This window comes from Nomascus leucogenys, chromosome 13 (assembly GCF_006542625.1).
Source record: "Nomascus leucogenys isolate Asia chromosome 13, Asia_NLE_v1, whole genome shotgun sequence".
In the NCBI taxonomy this organism is placed as follows: Eukaryota; Metazoa; Chordata; class Mammalia; order Primates; family Hylobatidae; genus Nomascus; species Nomascus leucogenys.
The window spans coordinates 81,105,750-81,124,512 of record NC_044393.1 but is presented as its reverse complement, the minus strand read 5'-3'; the positions used below and the strand labels follow the sequence as shown (position 1 = coordinate 81,124,512).

At 50.1% G+C, this 18,763-nt stretch overlaps 1 protein-coding gene across 2 annotated transcripts in view; it reads left to right on the top strand.

Annotated features, from left to right (window-relative positions):
* The window catches only part of PLXNA4 (plexin A4), a 457,885-nt gene that overhangs the window by 402,869 nt on the left and 36,253 nt on the right, over positions 1-18,763 (top strand). For both annotated transcript variants that reach the window (XM_030825648.1, XM_030825649.1), the window contains exons 21-24: positions 3,778-3,920; positions 10,040-10,308; positions 13,409-13,475; positions 14,319-14,465. In XM_030825648.1, the coding sequence (XP_030681508.1) occupies positions 3,778-3,920; positions 10,040-10,308; positions 13,409-13,475; positions 14,319-14,465 (626 nt within the window). The remainder of the gene's footprint in view (positions 1-3,777; positions 3,921-10,039; positions 10,309-13,408; positions 13,476-14,318; positions 14,466-18,763) is intronic.

Here is an 18,763-nt window from a genome sequence, read left to right as displayed (position 1 = left end):
CAGCTGTGGGCAGTGCTGGAGGCTGTGTGTGTGTGTGTGTGTGTGTGTGTGTGTGTGTGTGTGTGTATGTGTTTAATTTACAGGCAGGCAGGCCAGGCAGCTGTGGGCAGTGCTGGAGGGTGTGTGTGTGTGTGTGTGTGTGTGTGTGTGTGTATGTGCATATGTGTTTAATTTACAGGCAGGCAGGCCAGGCAGCTGTGGGCAGTGCTGGAGGCTGTGCATCCTACCTGCATAGCTGCAAAGCCTCTCACTCTATAGTCCTTATGCCTGTGTCCCAGGCCACACCCATACCCAAGCAGGCCCCACCCTGGCAACACCAGAGAGGCCAAGGTCTCGTTGCCCTCTCCTTGAAGGTGTCAGATTAGGATCATTCTCCACCCGGCTAGAGCAGCCTCCAGACCTGGAATCCTGGTTGAGTGGGTTTTGCACTCTACTTGAGGGGAGATCTGGGGGTGTCTTAACATGACGCATTTCAGCAGTCTCCAGCTTTCTTCCTCTAGCAGGAAGGTAAGGCTGTAGGGCTGATCTGTGATTTAGAAGGAAGGGTGTTTCACAGCTTGTACTAAAAAAATTACAAACACCACCATAAAGTGAAATCAGCTGCACTAAATCCAAGAAGGAAATTTAGGAGTCAGACTCTTGTAACCCCCAGGATATCATTTTGTGACTCACCCTGGGAGGATCTGAGCTGGTTCTTTGCTGTAGATTTATACATGGAGTAAATCCGGCGCCATACCTAGGGCTCTCACTTCACACCGATTCCCACCAGGGCAGCCACGGCTCTTTTTGATGGGCAAGTGGATCCATTCCATCCCCTCTCTACATCCTTCAGCTGTCAACACAGCATCCGCCTTGTGGGACTGTTAATTACTGCCTTTTATTATATTTACGCTGCTTAATTTTTTCTCCGCAATGTACTCCTTCCTTTAATTAGGTGTAGTGATTAGAATCTCTTTTATGTGTGGCAGGCACGCAGCTTTGAATGTTGGAGGCGCTTGGTGACTTAAAGGAAAGCTGCAGACTGATAAAAAGCCAACTCCCTCCTTCTGCTCCCTGTGGGCCGAGCACCCCAACTGGGAGGGGGCAGCCGAGGGGAGCTCCCACCCAGGGCTGTCAGCTGAGGCCCCAGGAGGAAACCTTGGCTTCAGACTTTAGGGGCGAGCTATGCTGTGCACGTAGGAAGAAGGGGTCTTACAGCAAAGGACTTGTCAGACTAGCCACAGAGGCACTTTGCAGCGTGCCCAGAGCCAGCCGCTGAACGTTTACAGGGCTGCACTGGCCCAAGCCAAGGGGTCTCCTTGAAGACTTCACAGCCAGCCAGGACGTCCTCTACACAAACTCAGAAGACACCCAGCTGGGCCCTTCATGGGCCTGAGCTTCTGATATATAAACATACCCGTGTATTTACAAACACTCCCACACAGGCCCACACACACTCTCTGACATACACTTATGGACTCACACATACACACATACACACATGCATGCACACTCACATACACTCACTCGTGCACTCACACATACATGCCCACACACAGTGACAAGCTCACTCATGCTTTCACATACACTCACTGACATACACTCATGCGCTCACACGCTCATGTACTCACATCCGTACACACACACTCACTGACATACACACTCACACTTGCACATGCATACACACACATGCACTCACATGCACACATGCATGCACATACACACATGCACTCAACTCACAGGCATGCACACACTGACATGCCCACATACTCATGCACACATTCACACATGCATGCACACATAGACGCATGCACTCACACATGCATACACACAGACATATACTCACACTCATGCACTCACATTCATACTTGCATACACACCAACACACACATATGCACTCATACCGACAAGCATACACACACACTCATGCACTCACACACACATACCCAATGAGACACACACGCAGGTGCTCACATTCACACACACACACTCATTGACATACGTTCATTCACATCCATGCACTCACATTCACACATGCATACACACTGACGTTCACACTCGCACATGCCTACACACTCACTGACATACACACATGCATGCACTCATGCTCACACACACTCCCTGACATGCTCACACACTGTCATACTCACACACTCCCTGACATGCTCACACACTGTCACACTCACACACTTACAGACACTCCCTGACCCTGACATACACACTCAGATAAGTGCCCGTGCACCCACACCTATGCTCATGCACATGTTCCCACACTCTCCTATAAGCATACACACCCGTGTTCCTCACTCAGGACATACATGAGTGTTCCCCAGGGCTTTTGGTGACAGCACATGCCAAAAACACATGTGCACACACATTGGCGCAGGCTCCACTTGGATGCATTTGGGTTCTCTACTGTTGAAGTCAGCCTACATATCAGGAACCCCTGTGTCTGTGTGGCCAGTGTAGAGGTGCAGGGAGAGAGGAGCAGCGGGAGAGGCTGCAGAGGCCTCTCCAGGTGGCATCCCCTTGGCTCTCTCAAACAAGCAGTCTTGGTATTCTCCTGGCACAGAAAGCCAAAATTTGAGGGCCTGAAGTCTGCTCTGCCAGGTGGAGCTCCACCCAACTCATGGGCAAGGGCGGGACTGGGGTCCCTGTAGACAGTTCCTAGGGCGGCTGTATTGCGTTTCTGTGATATCACAGCTCACTGGGCACTGGGCTTGCTTTCTGAGGCTCTAGAGCCACACTGGGCTTGTTCATCCTTTCTGAGTTCACAAAATATTTTCTCCCTATTTTTGAAATGATGTAAATAGAAAGAAATATTTTTTAGTAGTCAATGCCCACTGGCTGTTCTTCTTTGCCAGCGTGTGTTAATCCGTCCTGGTTGTCCGTGTGCATGCTTGTACGCATATGTGTGTGTGCACACACCAAAGAGAAAGGAGGAGCAGGGAAGGGCTGGGTGCCTTAGCCCTGAGTACCCCTGTGGCAGACGGTGGCCCTGGGGGAGGATGTTCCCAGAATGGAATATGGTGACAGCTTTGAAGCTATGTAACAGCCTCAGGCTGTACTGCATGCTCACTTTCCTGGGGGGTCTTGCCACTCTGTTCATCTGGAGGCCTGAACTGCTGCCACACACAGCAGTGCCCACATGCAGGTCATAATTCACCATCAAGTAGCATCACCTTGAGGAAGGAAGGACAAAGAAATAACCTTGCCTATTTATACAGAAGGACTATATTAGTGTGGCTGAGTCTCCATCTCTGCCCCATTTGGAGGTTTGATGGCTCTGATGAGCTGCATGGTCCAGACTTGTGTCTTTAAACTTGTTTTCCTTTATCAGAAGTTGTTCTTAACATCTTATAAGGAAATCTATTCTAAAACACAGCATCAGGGATGAACTCTTCCTCATGGCACCTCTCCCTTCTCTTACCCATCCGTCTACATCCCCCTCCCCAGCATATTTTGCAAACCAAAGCCCTTCATCTTCAGATGGGGAGTCTCTCCTGGCCCAGCAGCAGCACAGATCTGTGGACAGCCTCACCCACCACCCCCCATCATCACACTTTGGAAAGGTTTTAGCCCCAAGACAAGGTTTCTTGCACTACATCTTTCTCCCATGCCAATGCCATTCATCCCAATCCCAGTTATGTAAACATAGCCTCTCCAGTTATTCCTGCCCATCGTGGTCCATTGCTCATGTCTCCTAGGGGCTTGGGCAAGGGTTCTGAGCATTCTGAGATGGAGGTGTCTCCTGGGGCCTCCCCATCCAGCCATCTCACAGGCTTTTCTTCGTGCCAGCCTTTGCCGAGCTGCAGACGGACATCCATGAGCTGACCAGTGACCTGGATGGAGCCGGGATTCCGTTCCTGGACTACAGAACCTATACCATGCGGGTGCTGTTCCCAGGAATTGAAGACCACCCTGTCCTCCGGGACCTCGAGGTGAGAAGCAGTGCTCCATCCTGGCGTTAGAGCAGGGGGGTGTGTTGGCAATCTTCAAGTCCAGCCCCCTCTTTCGGAGGTGAGAAAACTAAGGCCAGGGAGGGGACACAACTTGCCCAAGATCCCCCAGCTTGTCAGCACCAGCCCATCCCTCTGGAAGAGGTGGGGCCAAGCCAGGGAACCTTGGAGCAAAGAAATGAGTAGGGCTTCGGGTCTTAGAGGGTCATGGAGCCCTTTCAGAATTGAACGGAAGTAGTTGATGACCCTCTCCCCAGAAAAAACTACATATGCACAGAAACAAGAAACATGGCAAATACACTGGGGAACCTCAGGGACCTTTGGTTAAGGGTCCGAAGTAGGGCATTTGACTCACGTAGCTGGTACTCAATATATAAGGGATTTACCACTTAGTGTTTAATTGGAAAAGGTAAACGACGTGTTGGGAAATGGGGTGGAAGTATGAATGAGAAATCATAACCCTCTCTTCTACCAGCAGGGACCTCATCTCTTGAACACTTTATCCCACTTTCTGTCTAGCATGGTATCTGGCTTAGGTGTCTATTCATATTATACTTTGTCCTGAAAGGGCTTTGGAATGGCTTACAGAGATAAATACCAGAGAAAAGTGAAAAATATAAATGAGAAAAGACCAGGACAGAATAATAATCCTGAGGAATAATCACTATGAGTTTACTGTTACTAACATCTTAGTACAGTTTAAGCCCTTTGCATGCATTCATTCATTTCACCTCCCAAGAAGCCTCTGAAGTAAGTAAGCCCATTATACAGGTGACAACACTAAGGGGCCAGAGTTCAGTGGTTGCCTGGGACCACACAGCTGGTCGGGGCCAAAGGAAGATTAGAGCTCAGGCATTTAGACTTCAGTGTCTTCACTCCCAACAACAGGCCTCTGTACTGGACTTCTGGAGAGCTATGTCAGTGACCTGCCTTACAGCTGTGGATGGATCAAAAATCTACAGCCAAAGCAACAATGCAAACTAAGATTAATTCCAAGATTTACATTGTCCATAAAATAAAAACAGACCCATCACTCGGGAGTTGTGTAGGTTTGCAGGTACCGACACCTGAGGGAATGTCTAAGCGGGCTCTCCAAGGGAATATAGGCTGTGCACCTCTGCAGCAAACGTGAGAAGTCCAGAGGGGCATTCGTGGCACACACTTTTCTCCATACTTTCTTGTTGCAAGAAGCGTGTGCTTGTGTGCGTTAATATATTGAGGGCATGGGCTTTTCTGTCTGAAGGAGGCTCCCTTTGGCTCCTCAGCTGATAGATACCAAGAGATACTTTCATAAGTTGGAGGTGACGGTCTCTATGTCCTCATCAACAAGCCACCTTTTCTGTCTGTCTATATGTGTGTATGTGTGCATGTATGTGTGCATGCATGTGTGCATGTAGCCCATGTATAAATAAAAACATAACGTGTATCCTGATACTTTTGTCTATCCATTTCCTTGGTCTTGCTCCTGGCTCCTCCCCCAGTCCCACTCATTTTTCTCTTCCTTTTATTTTTCTCCAGCCTCACCTTTGTTTGCTTCAAATTACCAGGATTCTCTTAGGGCCCTGGAGAGTATGCAAATTCCTGTTTAAAGTGAGACATGAGAGGGACAAGAAGATAAGACCATTGTGTGTGCATGTGTGTGTATGATTGGATGTGTAGACTGTGCATGTACCTTATTTATCTTTGTAGTTCTAACTTCCAGCAGAGTAGAGTGCCTGGCACATAGTGGGCATGTGGGAAGTGGTAAATGACTGAATAAATGAATATCTGTGTGTTTGGCTGAATTAAGGTGGAAATGGGGGTTGTAGGAAGGGAAATTATGTCTGAACATTCCCATACTACTCTGTGGATGGGATGGAGAGGAATCTAAATAAGAATGCAATAAGGATGAGTATTTAAAGTTATTCTCCTTTCTTCATGAGTTCAAAATTCCAAATCTAAGTAGGTTTCCTTTAAAGATGTAACTTTTAAGTTAGATTTTCTGAGAACTTTTACTGGCCCGCATTAGCCTGGAGCTATGTGAGATCTAGCCTTCTATGTGAAAATCGAGGGATTGTGTGTGGATCACTGTTTTCTTATTTGCTTTTTTCCAACCCCTTCTTGCCCCTGGAGTAGTTTCTCCCTCTTGGTGTTCTAAGTATGGAAACAAGCCACTGATTAATCCAAACCAGTGTTTCCCAGCCCTTTCAGCCACTGGGGTTCCTGCTCACCTCTGGAAGTGTGAAGAAGGAGGTGTCATCTTGCTTCAGGCTGTCCTGGAGGGGAGGTCACCCAGCCCCCTCACGTGGGGCTCTCTGGGTTAAGTCCAGGCCTTCAAGAAAGGTGCTTCCCAGGCACTAGTCACGTACCAACCCTTTAAAACACAGAGCAGTCGATCTCCCAATTTCAGTCTATCATTGCTCCTAAACTCTAACCTATTGGGTTACAATTAAAATTTACTATCCAGTTTTATGCTCACAGACTTCAACTAAATTAGAGAACCATCTGGTGAATAAAGAAAGTCTTGTTTCAGAGTAGCATTTGCTTGGGCTGGGGAGGATGGCAGGCAACAATGAGGAACTGTTTTGGACACTCCTTACCGAGACACTTCACTTCCATCTCCTTCCTTCATAAAGTGGGGAGAAAATTCCTACCTCCCACACCCCAAAACACCACTCTGATGCATTAGATGTCTGGGAATCTCTTGGAGGAAAGGGATCCCTGGAAAGCAGTCCAGGGAGTCTGAAAGGCAGGTAATAAAACTGTTGCCGTTTAAGTGTGCACGGTACGTGCCAAGCACTTTACATACATTATCTTATTTAATGTTCATAAAACATTATGACACAGACACTCATATTCTCATTTTACAGACGAGGCAATGGAGCCCAGAGGTGATGGAGTTTCCTCCACCTATGAGTCACTGTGGTCTCTCTGCTTCTAAAACCCATGCTGCTGAATAGGATGCTATTTCACTGTAGGTGGCTTTGCTAAAATCTTCCTTCCTGGGGCCCTGGACCTGCTTCCCAGGAGGCGTGTGCATTTTGCATGCAGAGAAAGGGCAGCCTCGCAAGAAGCCCAGAGTGTATCCTCACACCAAGTGTGCTATCTGGCCAACCCATCTCCTCTTCCACCTCTCTAAATGCCATAGTGCTAAACCTTCCGGTGACTGCCCTCCCTTAGCCAGCCAGTCTGAGCTGGTGAGAGGCCCTGCATGGGAAGGCTTTAGAGAGACATCCGAGTTGGCTTTCAGACAACTCTCAAGTCCAGGGGTAGGGCTAGATATGGTGAAAGATGGGGAGGACGAACGGGCACTTGCGAGCCAAACAAGTTTGGGTTTCATAATCCAGCACTACCTGTCATGAGATAGGCTGCCTTGGAATAGCTGTAATAGCTTCTCTGAGAGATTGTTAACTCAATTTTGCAAGATCATTAGAAGGCTTCATTGAAACAATGTGTGTAATGTGCTAGGCACCGTGCATTGCACATGGTGGGTGCCCAAGAAATGACATTATCTATTATTATTAGAACAAGTCATAGAACTGCTCTTCTGAGTAATTTGAAGGACAGCGGCATGTATGTGATGAGGGTGGTCACAGAGTTGGAAGACAGATAAATGGGCAGATTGAGGCCTGGGCTGATGGCAAGGTAAAGCTGTCCTTCCCTCATCAGCCCCCAGTGGAGGGGAGAACTGGGGAAGGCAGGCATGAAGAAAGCAGAGGCTAGTCCCACCTCCGAAGGTGAGGGGTTCACCAGCAGGGGCTGTGGCCTGCTGTAGCCTGTTTGTCTCTGGCTGTTCCCATCTGTCTCCTGATAACTGGCCCTCCCAGGACCAGCACCACAGTGAGAGAAATGAAAATGAACCTGATTTGGAAACACACACGTTTCCTACAGCTTCCAGATCCATAGGAGCTACTGATGCCGGGCTAGTTGGAGGTTTCAATGAGAGCCCTTCTGTGCAGGGTGCAGGGCTGGCTCACAGAGCTCCACTATGGAAGGGATCTCAGGACTCGCTGGGGCTGGCCTCCTGGTTGAACTTCTTAGGGCAGGGCCTGGGTCTGACTGAACCCGGCCTCCTGCCAGTGCCTTGCCCTGAGCCTGGAACACAGGGAATTGGTGATGAGGATCATGAATGTTCTGCCACCCTCTGCAACTTTGGTTAAACAAGGCTTTCTCTGGCCGTCTCCATTTTTCCCAGTTTAAAACCTCAAGAGTAGAGCAGGAGGATGTAGCTGCTGTTTAGGAGCTGGGGTGTGCATCAGCTTTTCATACACCTTCTCCTTTCAGTTCACATCATGGTCCCTGGAGATGGCGGAAAGAGGTGCCAAGTGCCTGGATTTATGACCTCCCTTCGCCCTTCTCTGTCTCGGGGCTTTGTGAAGCTCCTTATCCTCACAGGGTCCCTCATGGGGATTGTAACAAACCTACCTTTTTGGTGCTGTGTGCATTAAGTGGGTCAGTATTTCTAAAGCACACAGAACAGCAGTATGGAGTTAGAGCTATATCAATATTAGCTATCATTATGTTCATTTTGCTGGTGAAGAAACTGAGTCACTAAGGGCCCTAGGAAATGACTGTGACAGAATTAAACCCAAGCATGACCGACTCTGAAACCAGGCTTGTTACTGCTGTATACATGACACTCCTTCTCAAAGAACTGAGGTATCCACCCCCTTGGGGAGACACAGCCCCTCAAGACATGGCTCCAAAGGCATCTCCCCAGGCTGTCCCTCCCACTCCCTGCCTCCTTCAGTGCCCCACTTCAGGAGACACACCCTGCAGTGTTCTCAGAAGCTCCCCCTTAGGGGCAGATCCTATAGCTGACCTTTTAAGTACGTTTTTTGGTTTAACAGAAGCATGCATACAAATCATGCACAAATTGTCAGCGTGCAGCTCGATGACTTTTCCCCAAGTGAACATGCCCATCAAGCGGGCACCCATCAAGCCGGCACCAAGCAGAACACAGCCAGTCCTCCAGGAGTCCCGGGCTGCCCCCTTTTAGTTACAGCCATCCCCTAGAGCAGTCATTTCTCTACAACCATTGATTAATTTTATCTGCTTTTAAAATCTTTATTTAAATGGTATTCTATGAAGACCATGCCCTCTTTAGCATCTGGCTTTTTTCATTCACTACATTTTCAGGACCCATCCTGTTATTTTGTGTAGCAATAGGTCATTCATTCTCATTGCTGTGTGCTATCCATTGGGTGGAATACACCACAGTTCCTCCACCTGTTCTCTTGTTGCTGGACATCTGAGTGTTTCCAGTTTGGAGCTATTACTGACAGGATTGCAATGCACACCCTTGGACATCTCAGAGGTGGGTCTTCCATGCCTACCTGAGTCATTGACTCGTGTTTGCTGAGTGAATGGCACACCCTTGCAGAGATCTCCCAATGAACAGACAACGGAGGCAGGAAGATAAGACCATCTTCTTCCTCTTACCCTGCATAGAGCAGGGTCTTAGAAAGAGTCCCTAAGAAAACAGCAAATGCTAGAGTTAGGAAGTTCTTTAGAGACTGTTGGGCTCAATCTTCCCTTTTTATCATGTGGATAAACTTGGGCCCCCAGAGAAGGAAAGAGACTTACCCAGAGTTACCCAGCAAGGTGGTATCAGAATCCACGTGGAACCCAGATGTCCTGACTCTGAGGCCACTGGTGTATCAACAGCCCCCCTAGGGCTGGAAAGGGGTGGGCATTAGGTTAGTCCCAGGCTCAGGGCTGGGGATTCTCAGGGTGTAAACCACGACAGCCCTGGGCACCTGGAATTCCCCCACAGGGACTGTGAGGTGCTCTGCCATGGCACAGGGGCCCTCATCAACTCTGCGTCACCATCAGGGAAGAGCTCTGGAGTCTGGCAGAAGTGAGTGCCATCCTAGCCCCACCATTTACTAACCATGTGATGTACTCTCTGTGCTTCAATTGATCCATCTCTAAACTAGAGGCTGCAATGGAGGTTAATCAGATATTTAACTCAGTGCTAAGGGCTTGACAGCATTAGCCAGTTGGACTGTGGCTTAATTGGTGGATGAGAGGGTCATGGATATGGGCACAGCCGTCCCGTGGGGAGGTCACTGAGCTCCCCACCCTGCCAATGGCATCACGACTCCTAGGTCTCTCTGCAGGTCCCGGGCTACCGGCAGGAGCGTGTGGAGAAAGGCCTGAAGCTCTTCGCCCAGCTCATCAACAACAAGGTGTTCCTGCTGTCCTTCATCCGCACGCTCGAGTCCCAGCGTAGCTTCTCCATGCGCGACCGTGGCAATGTGGCCTCGCTCATCATGACCGTGCTGCAGAGCAAGCTGGAGTATGCCACTGATGTGCTGAAGCAGCTGCTGGCCGACCTCATTGACAAGAACCTGGAGAGCAAGAACCACCCCAAGCTGCTGCTCAGGAGGTGAGGGTGCAGTCTGGGGCACCCTGCTCCAGCCTAGCCATGTACCTGGCTCACCGTGCCTTGCAGGGAGACTGGGGTAGAGCTCCTAGGAGAGCAGCCATGTTCCCACGTTCAAGTCACTAACTAGCCCAGAGCCAGGGCTACATTGCAGGCCCCCTTAGAAGAACCTGTCCACTGTCCTCAGGAGTCAAGGATGCGTGGACTTGTTGGCTCACCCTCTTGTTCTCTTGCCCCTATGTCAAATCTCCACTTTTCCTTCTCTGCCCTTCTACTTAATCTTGACCCTGTCTACTGCAGTCTCCTCTCATGGAATCTTCAGAGGTCACTTAGACCATCCTCTGGCCTTATCTAAGTCCAAAGTTGGATTAGGAGAGAAGACCTGTGCCCTCATGCCATCAGGTGGCAGGGGACAGCATCAAGAGCACATTGGAGCTTGCTAGAAAAGCAGAATCGCAGGCCACGTGCAGTGGCTCATGCCTGTGATCCCAACAACTTGGGAGACCAAGGCAGGAGGATCTCTTGAGGCCAGGAGTTCAAGACCAGCCTGGACAACATAGCAGGCAACATAGACCTCATCTCTACAAAAATAAAAATATAAAAATTAGCCATGCATGGTGGTGCACACCTGTAAAGTTCCAGCTACTCTGGAGGCTGGGACAGGAGGATCCTTTAAGCCCTGGAGTTTGAGGCTGTAGTGAGCCATGATCTCACCACTGCACTCCAGCCTGGGCAACAGAGCAAGACCCTGTCTCTAAAAAAAAATTTAAAAATAAATAAATAAATGCAGAATTTCAGGCCCTCTCAGACCCGCTGAATCAGAACCTGCATTTTAACGAGAAACCCAGTTTATCCCAATCCATATTAAAGTTTGAGAAGCACTGAAGGAAAGTCCTTTGGTGATGTCTCACCCAGCGCAGCCCAGCAAGTGTTTCCTGGCACCTGCTGTAGGCTCTAAATGGGCCCAGAGTCCACCACTCAACACCCTGGAGGCCTCAAACTTGACACTGTTGAAACCTTAAAGGTCCTGTGTGAAGACATAACCTTATCCTGTGACTTTGGCCTTATAGGAACTAGAGACTCTCTCACTCTATCAGTGCTTCTGTTTGAACTTTCTGTGTACTCGAAGGCCATTTCTCCTCTAGGCCATTATTCCAATACTTTTGGCCTTGGCATATCTGAAGTTAGAAAACTCCCACGTCATGTCATTATGTCCAGCCCTCTTCCTAGACCACTCATGTGCTGTCTGCCTGCTGTCTGCCTGTCCCCCAGACTTCCATCTTTGGTCTTTGGGTCTCAGGCTGGGCTTCAGTGGCTCCCACTTGGTCCAGCAGATAGATTTGGCTTTCAGAAGTGTTTACTTCAGGCTTTTTCCTGGAGCAGTGGGCATTTGCCTGCACAGCTGCAAAAGTCTGCTGCATATAAGTGCCAGCAGACAGCTTTGGAAACAGCAAGGTAGATCATTTTGATTTTTGTTTTACTTTCACCACGCAGCCACCCACTGGCATAATTCTAGGGTTGCCACTGCCTGCCAGAGCTCCCACCGACAACTTCCCGGCGTGGTCTCGCTCTGCCTCTGTGTCTCCTCCCATTGTTTTCCGTTCCTGTTCTCCTGGATGCTCTTGCTTCCTTCTGGCCTCCTTTCCTTTTCTTCTTCTTGCCCCTGGCTGCCCACCTCCTTTCAATGTTCCTTCTTTTCTCTTACCAGCTTCATTTTGTGCTGGTGGCCTCCCAACTCCCTTGGGATTTTAGTTATTAGCATTTTCTGGCAACTGCAACTTTAAACTCTATCCAGACATACCTGGATGGGCTAGTTTCTCTCTGGAGCTGGCCGCATGCTTAGTGCAAGTTTGAACGTAATTTGTTTTCTCTGAATGGATGCAACTGAGAATGTCCTTGGGCTGACTGCACTGCTGCTGCATCTTCATTTCCAAAGTAAAAGAGTGGATGGGCTTGTGTTGTAGCATGAAAGATGCAAGTTAGACTCAAGAATGAACTTTCTGTCATTGCAAATGAAACTCTGGAAGGGCTCCCAAGGGAAGTTCCAAAGGATGTGGAATCCTTTGCCATAGGACAGTTTCTTGTTTGTTTCTTTGTTTGTTTGTTTGTTTTTGAGACGGAGTCTCACTCTGTCACCAGGCTGGAGGGCAGTGGCAAGATCTTGGTTCACTGCAACCTCCACCTCCTGGGTTCAAACGATTCTCCTGCCTCAGCCTCCCAAGTAGCTGGGGTTACAGGCACGTGCCACCACGCCCAGGTAATTTTTGTGTTTTTAGTAGAGAGGGGGTTTCACCATGTTGGCCAGGATGGTCTTGATCTCTTGACCTCATGATCTGCTTGTCTTGGCCTCCTAAAGTGCTGGGATTACAGGCGAGAGCCACCATGCCCAGCTGCAATAGGACAGTTTTAACACGGCTTGGGCTGAGCTGGGTATATGACTTTATGCTGCTGTGAATGCCAGAAGCCTTTAGCTGAGGCTGTAGACTCAGTTTGGCCATCTGGCCTTCTGACATGGACCCTTCTCCTGCCACCTTTATTCCTATTCCCTGCCAAATTGGTACCTCCCCAGAATTTGGGATTTTTTTTTTTTCACCCAAAAGAACACAACTAGCCTATAAAGTTCTCTAAGGTTATACTATCTAATAGGATAGCTATAAGCCACATGTGACTATTTAAATCTAAATTAGTTAAAAATAAGGTTCAGTGTCAGTTCCCCAGACATGCTGCCACATTTTAAGTGCTTAGTCACTGTGTGTGGCTGGTGGCTGCCATATTAGATGGCACAGGTAGAGAAAATTTTCATCATCACGGAACGTGCAACTGGACAGCGGTGCTCTAAGGCGTTCCAGCCAAAAACCCACCCACAGTCTGATGCCCAAAATGTCATCTTCCAGCTTTGTAGGAAAAGCTTGTCTTACCATTATGGGGGCATCTAGGAGTCCATGAAACTCTTATATTCATTAGGATCACAAGGTTTGGCCTAAACACTAGAAGCAGCAAGATCAATGCACAATTCCTCCCCTGCCCTTCCCAGCCCATGGGCTCTGACCAGCTACCTCTTTCTTTGTCTTGTTCCGTTGGTTCCCTCGGTGACTGCTAACAGGACTGAGTCAGTGGCTGAGAAGATGCTGACCAATTGGTTCACTTTCCTCCTCTACAAGTTCCTCAAGGTAGGGTTGGATGTGGACGTATTTCTGGCCCTGCCTCGTTCATTCTCTGCAGCCTGACTGGGGATCGCTCCACAACCCTCAGTCCTCCCGTACTGGGCCTGGCTCTTATAACCCCACAAGAAATGGAATTCATCCTTATCATGGACTGTCTAGGAAGACAGAGGCCTGCAGTCCATCATAGCTCCAAAGACAGTCTTCCCGAGGCTAGTTTCCTCCCGCCTGGCAAGGGATAGATGAGCCCTGAGAGGCCCTGCATGGTCCCTAAAGCTGAATCCTCCTTTGAAGTTAAAAACAATTTGCCCATTATTTCTCTGCTTTTCCTCTTCCCTCTCCCAGCCCCAGACTTACTGAGGCTGATAAGGCCCCCCGGCCGGTGCAGAAGCCGCATGTTGCGGCAGATAAGCCAAGGATGCGCCTGGGAGGTGGAAGAGGCTCAGCTTCCAATTATTAACTTATGTTCTAAGGAGTTCGTGCCACCCAGGACTGACCTCTACCTTTGGATGGGGCCTCTGAGAGAGCGGGGTGAGGCGGGGAGGGGGAGCAGAGAGGAGGGCAGGAGGGGAGGGGAGCGGGAGAGGAAGAAAGAGCCCTGGAGAGGCGGCAGTAGGAAAGGAGAAATGGGTAGAATGGGGGAAGACCTTGTGATCCAAAGAGCCAGGAGAAATGCCAGCCTGAAGGATGAGGAGTTGGAGAGAAGGAGATTGAAGAGCTGAGTATAAAAGCAGGTGGGGGCAGGTGGGAGAAGTTGGCAGGGGATGGAAGCAGCCCTTTGGAGAAGCAGGGACTGGGGGTGCATTCCAATGTTCCAGGAGCTCCTCCTAATGACGTCCTTCTCACCTCCAGGAGTGTGCCGGGGAGCCCCTCTTCTCCCTGTTCTGTGCCATCAAGCAGCAGATGGAGAAGGGCCCCATTGACGCCATCACGGGTGAGGCCCGCTACTCCTTGAGTGAGGACAAGCTCATCCGCCAGCAGATTGACTACAAAACCCTGGTGAGCCCACCCGTCTGTTTCCCCTGGGGCTTTGACAGGCAGGCTTCGGTCCTGGGTAGCCCTGCTCAGCAGAGGGGATGGCTGAAAGGCTGAATAGCCACCTCTCCAGGTGTGTCTGCTGTGTGGGCCCAGCCAGGTGCTCCCTCTGTGTCCATCATCCTAGACTTCCTCTGTTCTGTTTCACCAGGGCATTTGGATTTGGGGACCAGTAGCTCAGACACATTCGAGCGACACTTCAGCCAATGAACTGGGGGTTTCCGGCCACACCAGTTATAGGGTCATAGCCCTTGACCCAGGTGAACTCCTCTTCTGTCCTCCCAGCTTAGAGTCAACACTTTACAGAAGAGGTCCGTGCAGGCGGAGAGTGGGGGACAGAGAGGAAAGGAAGCTAGAAAGAGTTCCTCATAGTTCTGAAGCCCACACTGCCTTCTGCTCTAAGTTCAAATACAACTGTGACCTGGGCTGTATAACACAAGGCCAAGGTGGCCTAGTGGTGCAAGGCATTTGCCGAAGGAACACGGGGACCACCTCCATCAAGGTCAGGCTCCCTCACCTGACAAAAACAGCTACCCTAGGAGGCACCAAGTCTTAGCATTCAAGAGCATGGCCTTTGGGATCAGACAGACCTGGATTTGAGCCCTGACTCTGCCTTCGACCAACAGGGTGAATTGGGGCAGGTCCCTAATCTCTCTGAGTTTGGGTCTCTTTATCAGAAAAAATGAGAACACCAACAGAACCGACTAAAGTGGGGATAATCATAGTTGCTCAGAGTGAAGTTGTGCAGAGAATCAAATGGGACAAGATGAACAGGCAGTGAAGCCCACATCATACTCATGCACTAGTGCTTGGTCACACAGGCCCTGCTTGCCTCTCCCAACTGTCACCGTGCATCCACTCACTGCTCACCATCCTTTCAAACCCAGGGAGCTCACTCTCAGGATTTTTTGGAGATCACTGTGATCTCCAACCAGCCCTTTTTCTCTGAGAAAGAGAGGACTTGGAAGGAGGGAGTATGAAAAAATAAAAGCTGAGTTTTGGGGGTGATATGCATATGGCACCCAAGAATGGAGGTAAGAGAGACAGAAGGGAACGAGGAGGACGGGGAACAGACGGAAGTTCAAGCGCAGTGGTCGGGAGAGGGAGCCACAGCAGGCCGGGGCATGGTAGGACTGGGAGGGAGTGTGATTCTCAGACAACCCCTCGAACTGCTCTGAGCTCAGGGCAAATTCCAGACCCTGTGGCTAGCTGGGGAGGCAGTTCCCACCTCTGAACAAAGCCATCCCTGCTGGCTGGGAAGGCTGCGACCATGATCCACCTATCCCACTCTCATTTTCCAAAAGCCCCGGGAATCCCAGTAGACGTCTGAACAGATTTGTGGGGATTGGCTCCGTTATGAAGATTCAAAGGAGCAGCCTGTGAATGAGGCCCCTGCTTTCTGGCAGTTACCGTCTGCTTGGAAGGAGAGAGAGAGAGGCTCCGATTAAAATGGAAAAGGGGGGGAAAACCCTTCCAAAAATAGAGACCTGAATGGATTTCTTAATGAGATAGAACTACTGCGTAAATGTCTTCCACCCTGTCTCACCCGTTCCACTCCCTTTTTTTCCTGTCTCCTCAGCACCCTCCCAATATTGAATCCAACACAATGAGTTGTAATAACGTTCTGTCCCCAAATTGCAACATCCTTTGTTCCAGAGGCCACAGTACCGGTAGTGCACTGAGCTGATTTCAGGTGCCACAACTTACAGAGAATGTGAGGAAATTGGGGTGGTTCAGGGACCAGTATCCATTTAGGTGGGAACACTTGAGGACAGGAGCAGTGAGGAAAGAGGAAAGAAACTGCGATTGTTTTGCCTGGAGAAGAAACGGCCACAGGGAGCTTTAATAGCCGCCTTCAGGCCTGGGGAAGGTATTTGCACATGTGCAGGGGAGCAGCCCCCTCAGGGTGTGGACAGATGGCAAGAAATCGTGCAGGATAACAGCACACAGGGCGTGCAGACGAGTCCTGGAAGTTGGCGGTGGCTGGAGGAGCCCAGAGTGCTATGGGCCTGCTAAAAGTAGCCTTGTCTTGGGCATGAGAGAGAACCACAAAGAGGCTCTATGAGGCTTGGGGGGAAAGCGAGTGTACCACTTTGCAGTCAGGTGTGTCTCTAGGGGTTTAGTGATTTATTGGATTGATGCTGGAGCTTGGACTGGTGTGGCCAAGGACCATGCTAGTGGGAGCACCCCAGTACCAACATCAGCAACATCTGGGTGCAGAGTGCAAGATGCCTACCTAGGAGCCCACTAGAGCACTAGGTACCCACGTGGAGCCTGGAGCCAGGCAATGCGAGTTGCCCACCTGGTAGCCTGCCAGAGCACTAAATGCCCACCTGGGAGCCTTCCAGAGTGCTAGGTGCCCGCCCGGGAACCTGCCAGAGCACTAGGTGCCTGCCCAGGAGCCTGCCAGAGTGCTAGGTGCCCACCCGGGAGCCTGCTGGAGTTCTAGATATGCACCTGGAAGCCTGCTAGAGTGCTACATGCCCACCGGGGAACCTGGGAGCACTAGCTAGTTGCCTGGGAACCTGGAAAAATGCAGAATCTCAGGCCCCATCCCAGACCTCCTAGATCAGATTTTGTATCTCAACAAAGCCCCCAAGTGCTTGTATTCACGTCAGTGTTTGAGAGGCACTTCCCTGGCAGAGAAATCATGAGGCAGCTTGTTCACAAACTAGCCAAGGAGCATGGGGGAAGGGAACCTGTGGGTAGAGCTCTGGCTTGGCCAGTGGCCAGGGGCTCTGTCCTTCTGTGGGGCCACTGCTTCCACTTTAGAATGCCACCTCCTGCCCTGAAGTGCACCATGGAGTTGTTCTCATGAGGCCACGCTGAATTGCTGCGGCAACTAGAAGTGCCAGGAGATTACACTTAGGTGGCAGCCTCTGCCTCACGGGTCCCTCAGAGGAGGAAGCCCAGGGCAAGCTGTGTTGCTGTCTTGGGAAGGCTGAGCTGCCCCACCAGGGCCCAGAGGACAGGACAGCAGGGGCTGCCAGAACAGCCCAAGGGTCAGGCATTGCTTGGCTGCTGAGCAGACGGAAGGGGCCAGAAGGATCTTAGAAGGAGGGGAGAGCTGGAAGGAGGCACACATGGAGCGCTCGATGCAGAGGTCTCTCCATCATTGTTTTCAGGTTAGGGCATTTTGAGGGGGAGAGTTTGGTTTTATAGATTTCAGGTTTTTTTTTCTTCCCCTTCTTAATGGAATAAGCATGTTCCCGTTTGAGCTCATAGCAGTCACGTTGCTAATGAAAGGCAGGTGCCCAGAGCCCAGGGTTCTGATTGCCACCACATGGAGCAAGAAGGGGGTGGAGTGGGAGAGAGACTGCTGTCTGGCTCTGCAAACCAGATGGGACAATTGGGAAATGCTTATGGGGGCACAGAGGGAGTGAAAGTTCCGAGAAGGAGAGAGACACACAGAGGGCTCTCTGGCAGCAGGGGCCTGAGGGAGAGTTCGGGAGCCCAGAAGTGGAGGGCCACTTGGCATCAGTACCCCTGGGATGCCCAGGCTCTCTGCCTTGGATCTTGTGCCCTCACTTACTCCAGTACCCACAGCACCCACCCCGTTCCCCTCCAGTCCACCCAGGAGCCCACACGGTGCCGTCAATGTAGAAAGATCCCACTGTGAGAACGGCAAGAGAAGAAAAGCCTTGTTCTTTTTAAAGGAAAAGCCCAGAACTTTTTAAAGGAAAAAAATAAAAATAATTTGGTGAAGCAGAGTTTTAACTTTTCCTACTAGTTCCAAAAGGAGAAATGGAGGCCCTGAACTATGCAGTCGCCTCTTCCCCCAACACAGGAGTTCACGTTCAGGGCCGGGAAAGAATCTCAGGTGTCCCGAACCTGCAATCTTTAAAGGGCATCTTTTTATTTTTAAAGAATACATTGTGTCTTATATATTTGCCAACCTCTAATCAGGCAAATGAAACTTTCACAAAAATCGAAGCTTGTGAAATCTTTGGAGAAAGAAGCCAGATTCCTATTAGTTCTGTGTGTGTGTCCCCGAGAAGGAGTGACAAGAAGGAGACAGACACACATGGATGGGCAGGGGGTTTCAGAGGTGGGCGAGGGTCTGGGTGTGCCGCTGCGACACTGCTTCCTGCATGCACGTGAGAGAGATAGCACATGTGCATGCATGCATTGGAGTCTGTTCTGTTACAAATTTCCCCTCACTGCTTCCACATGCTTGGGCATTGTCCCTTTGAAAAATCAGGATTTTAATGAAGTTTGTTCTGACAGGGAGTGAAGTGTGCAGCTCGCACTCCCTCAAGGAC